The 4904-nt window shown below is 50.4% G+C and overlaps 1 protein-coding gene across 2 annotated transcripts; it reads left to right on the top strand.

Moving 5' to 3' along the window:
• The first annotated feature begins 633 nt into the window (after positions 1-633).
• Positions 634-4672, top strand: LOC124681907 (probable inactive leucine-rich repeat receptor-like protein kinase At3g03770). 2 transcript variants are annotated; one of them, XM_047216684.1, is made up of 8 exons: positions 634-2405; positions 2508-2641; positions 2909-3149; positions 3242-3450; positions 3565-3596; positions 3692-3803; positions 3890-4179; positions 4299-4672. In XM_047216684.1, the coding sequence occupies exons 1-7, from the start codon at positions 1034-1036 to the stop codon at positions 4166-4168; spliced, it is 2379 nt and encodes a 792-aa protein (XP_047072640.1). In that variant the 5' UTR covers positions 634-1033; the 3' UTR covers positions 4169-4179; positions 4299-4672. The 2 variants fall into 2 exon arrangements, with proteins under 2 accessions (XP_047072640.1, XP_047072639.1); XM_047216683.1 differs by having other exon boundaries at positions 636-2405; positions 4302-4672.
• Positions 4673-4904: the final 232 nt, after the last annotated feature.

Below are 4904 nucleotides of genomic sequence, written 5' to 3'. Positions count from 1 at the left end.
AAACAACAGGTACACATTGTTAACTAGACATCTCCTTTAGCGGAAACTTAAGAATGAAAACGAGATCGGGAAAACAATGTCATCCCAGGAAATAAAGCAGCCACTTCCCTGCTGAATCCTTTCTCATCGTACCACTGAATTTCTTTTTCAGATCGCTGCTTCTGCTGAATTTCATAGGAGTAAAGGGGGAGAAAAAAGGTGTCACTGGGCTCACACCTGATTGTCCCTTTGCCAGCCTCCATTTTCCTCCAGCTCAATCATGCTGAGAGCGAAAGATCCCTATTTGTCCCTTTGCCCCATGCTTCAGCCACCCGTGATGCTCAGCGACAGTAGAGTATAGTGGAGTGGTAGACGACACTAAGCATATGATTCCCTTCACCCACGGACCCCCAAAACTTCAACCTTTTCATGCTGTTCCATGCACTTGCATTCATTCATCTTCATCAGTCCGCACTGCTGCACTATTAAGATTGCAAGGTGCACTGCTGCTTCAGTCGCTAGGTCAAAGGTGAGGCTCCTTTCTTGCACTTATTTTAGGTCATCTGTTTCTTTTTTTGCAGTGGTCGTGATGAAATGATACTTATCTGTGGTTAATTTCTCTTGCCAGTTTTTGAAGAAAGGAATGCAAATCTGGTGAGGTTTCTTCAGTGAGACGTAGTATTAACTGTCATTGGTATCTTGTTCTTCCTTGCTTCGGGGTGAAAAGAACAAGTGGTTAATCTAGCAGTCAGTCAGATATCCCTGTGCTGGAGCTGGACTGCACATTGTGCCACATTGTCATCTGGTGACAAGTTGCTATCTCCATTAACTGTACGAGCCCCTCCCATCTTAACTTTTCTGGGCTCAGCTGAGTTCCCTGCTACCTGCACGCTCTCAAGCTCAAGCTCATCTTTTTTGCTCCCAATGTCCAAGAACTTCGGTTAATCTCCTTTGCTCCTGCACCACAATCCTAGATTCGTAGAGTTCTTAATCGAGGAGGCTGAAAGGGATTTGGAGCTGGGCTGAAGCTCAAGGAATCTTCAGAGAAAAAAGAATGGGTGGAACCCGTGGCCATGCTCTGCTCATCTTGCTGTCGGTGGCGTCGCTGGCATTGGTGCCGGGGACCACGTCGCTGCAGCCCTCGCAGACCTGGTCTCTCTTCAAGCTCCGGCAGCTGCTGGCCAACCCGCCGGTCCTCGGAACCTGGCACAACTACACCGACTTCTGCTACGGCGGCGACTACAAGACCGCATCCGCTTTCGTCGAGTGCTACGAGGACAGCGTCACCCAGCTCCACATCATCGGCGACCCTGGTCCAGGCGGCGCCCGCGTTCGCCCGCTCCCAAAGACCTTCTCCATCGACGCCTTGTTCACGACGCTGGCGAGGCTGCCGGACCTCAAGGTGCTCACGCTCACCAACCTCGGCCTATGGGGGCCGCTGCCGGCGAAGATCTCCCGGCTCGACAAGCTGGAGATCGTCAACGTCAGCTCCAACTACCTCTACGGCGAGCTCCCGCGGGGGCTCTCCCAACTCGGCAGCCTCCAGACGCTGGTCGCCGACAACAACATGCTGAGCGGCGAGCTGCCGGGCTGGCTCGGGGGCGGCGGCCTGCCGCTTCTCGCCGTGCTGAGCCTTCGGAACAACACGCTTCAGGGGACTCTGCCGGAGTCCGTGAAGCAGATGCCGTCGCTGAGGTCGCTCGTGCTCGCGTCCAACAACTTCTCCGGGAACCTGCCGGACCTGAGCGGCTTGAAGAACCTCCAGGTGATCGACATGGCGGACAACGCGCTCGGGCCGGTGTTCCCAAAGCTCGGCCGGAAGGTGGCCAGCGTCGTGCTCGCCGGCAACAAGTTCAGCGACGGCCTCCCCGCCGACCAGCTCGCATCCTGCTACCTCCTGGAGCGCCTGGACGTGTCGGGTAACAGGTTCGTTGGGCCCTTCCCGCAGGCGCTGCTCTCCCTGCCGTCCATCGAGTACCTCAGCATCGCCGGGAACAGGTTCACCGGGAGGCTCTCCAGCAACGCCTCCTGTGGCGACAACCTCCGGTTCGTCGACCTCTCCTCGAACCTCCTCACCGGGAGCCTCCCGGCCTGCCTTGCTATCCCGGCTAAGAACTCCGACTCCAAGACGGTGCTCTTCTCGGCCAATTGCCTCTCCACCGGCGACGACTCCCAGCACCCTTCACCGTTCTGTCGGAACCAGGCTCTGGCCGTGGGGATAGTGCCTGAGCATGGACCCAAGAAGCATGGCGCGAAGGCCGGTCTCGTGGTCGCCATTGTCACCGCCGTTCTTGCTGGAGCATTAGTTGTGGGCGCCGCGATCTTCTTTGCGGTGAGGAAGGCGAGCAGGCCGAAGAAGAGGCCTACCCGGAGATTGGTGGAGCACGCATCGAGCGCTTACCCATCCAATTTGCTCGCCGATGCGCGTAAGATCATCACAACCTCGAGCTGCGCGTAATATCTCTGAAAATTTGAGCAAACAAAAAGATACTCTTGCTAACTTGTTTTCAGTGGCTTTGTACAAACAGGTTACATATCTCAGACAGTGAAGTTGGGGGCTCTCGGCATTCCGGCATACAGATCATTCTCTCTGGTCGAGCTCGAGGCCGCCACCGATAACTTCGAAGTCTCGAGCCTGATGGGGCAAGATGCTCATGGCCAGGTAAATCATGTTCTAATTGTTGCAGATTTCTTCCATTTTGGGGTAGTTGTTCCAGACAATGTCTTCTTTGGTCAGTTAGTGTTTGCTATTTGTGCCCATTAGACACATTTTGTGTACATGGTGTTTTCACTTTTAGGGAAGAGTTGAATGCTTCCTTTGCTTTCTTGTCGTTCAAAGTACTGCACAATGTACCATTTCAAGTAACATTGCGTTTAACATATTGTTGATCATTGTACTCAAAAAGGTTGTTTTATATCTAACTCTCAGATGTACCGTGGGAGGCTAAGTAATGGGACCCCAGTGACAATCCGGTCACTGAAGGTGAAGAAGAGCCAGTCAACACAGAGCTTCAACCGACACATCGAGATGATATCAAAGCTCAGGCATCGACACCTGGTCAGCGCGCTCGGGCACTGCTTCGAGTACAACCTCGACGATTCAACAGTGACGCAGCTGTTTCTCGTTTTCGAATACGTGCAGAACGGCAACCTGAGGGGCAGGATCTCACGCAAGTTTCCATCTCCTCATTTGTTTATCACTTGACAGTCTCCCATATCACTACTGAGCTAACACTGAATCATGTAACTTGCTCATCTTCAGAGGGAACGGAAGGGCGAAGGCTCACCTGGGGGCAGAGAATATCGACCACCATTGGGCTCGCCAAGGGTATTCAGTTCTTGCATGGAGGGATCATACCTGGTCTGTTTGCAAATAACCTCAAGATCACCAACATTCTTCTGGATCAGAATCAGGTTGCCAAAATTGGCAGCTACAATATCCCCATCCTATCTGAGACTGTGAAATCTGAGGTATTTTATATATTTCAGCCAAATTAAGCATCATGAACTCATTGCTGAAATGTGATCTAGTTCAGTTTGGGCTAACAAATGTTTTTGGCACCCATGTTTTGTGGATGAATGCAGGGAGGAGCTGGAAACAAGTACCATTCTGATAGGTACTTGAATAATCACCAAGTTATCTCATTTCCATTGTATAGTTGATGAAATTGGCGTTACTAAAAACTTATTTTTTGCAAACTACAACTTGCAGGGTACCCAATGGTGATAAGATTGACATGTACGATTTCGGCGTGATACTACTCGAAGTTATCACAGGCAGGCCCATCAGTTCCATATATGAGGTAGAGATAATGAAAGAACAGGTATGGTCCTTCTTAATCTTTACACTGCACAATGGACTAATGCGGTATTGCCACACATTAATCACCTAAACCTCGCTGCACCACAGTTGCAATCGGCGTTGACAGCGGAAGGACCAAGCAAGCGGCGGAGCTTTGTTGACCCAGCAGTGAGCAAAGGGTGCTCCGACGAGTCAATGAGGACTGTCATGGAGATCTGCCTGCGGTGTCTCGCCAAGGAGGCAATGCAGAGGCCTTCGGTCGAGGACGTGCTATGGAACCTGCAGTTCGCTGCGCAGGTGCAGGATGACTGGAGAGGGGACTCCAGAAGCAGCGAGGAGTCACCGCTCTCCCCGTCTCAGGTCCAGGAAGAATCAGCACTGTACTGACCACTAAGCAGGTAGGCTCCTCTTCCATCCAGTGTGCCACTTGCACATCTAAATTCAGACTTCTCACACTAATATATAACCAGAATCTGAATTCTGAAATGATGTGCTGTCCATGTTCTGGGGAATCTAGCAGGCTGAGAAGAATCATAGGCAAGCACGCAGCAGGGACGATGCGATGCTTACCTATGATCTTCCGATGATCATCGTGGCTGCAGGGAAGAATTAGACAGGATATTTTCAGGCCAAGCAGCTGAAGCTGGACCTCGTGATGCATATACCCTTACTTGCATCCTGTAGTCTGCACCAAGGGCCACTGGATATGATGAGTTTTGAAATTCTGACTATGTAAGTAGGGTCACCGTGCTTGATTTTCTCCACCAATAGGACAAAAAGTAACATATGAAGCAATTGTAATATATTTTTGTTATGGGCTGGAATGCAAAAACAAGGGAAAAATACTTTGTAATGGTTCTGTAATATTCCAATAAAACCATTATGAGTTCAGAGAGTGTCCTGAAATACTGTACATATTTTAGAAACGGAAATTTGTAAATTTTCTTGCGTACTAAAATTTATCTTCAATTGTTATGGGAGAACGAGAATGGACCTGACGTTTTGCAAGATTCTTATCGGGTTGACAATCAACATTGACAGATTCTTAATAACAACATCGACTTCGTGTTCATGCCCTTCGGCGCATCGAAGAGACATGTGGATGGCCATCAACTTGGTTTTA

The sequence above is a fragment of the Lolium rigidum genome, unplaced genomic scaffold (assembly GCF_022539505.1).
Source record: "Lolium rigidum isolate FL_2022 unplaced genomic scaffold, APGP_CSIRO_Lrig_0.1 contig_59394_1, whole genome shotgun sequence".
Classification (NCBI taxonomy): domain Eukaryota; kingdom Viridiplantae; phylum Streptophyta; class Magnoliopsida; order Poales; family Poaceae; genus Lolium; species Lolium rigidum.
This window is presented reverse-complemented; position numbering and strand designations above follow the sequence as displayed.

Bases quoted from the DNA above. Each gene is read 5' to 3' on its own strand.
- LOC124681907 (XM_047216684.1), top strand. From the start codon at position 1,034: ATGGGTGGAACCCGTGGCCATGCTCTGCTCATCTTGCTGTCGGTGGCG. The intron at 2,642-2,908 runs GTAAATCATGTT...TCTAACTCTCAG, and splicing joins GGCAAGATGCTCATGGCCAG to ATGTACCGTGGGAGGCTAAG. The intron at 3,451-3,564 runs GTATTTTATATA...GGATGAATGCAG, and splicing joins CTGAGACTGTGAAATCTGAG to GGAGGAGCTGGAAACAAGTA.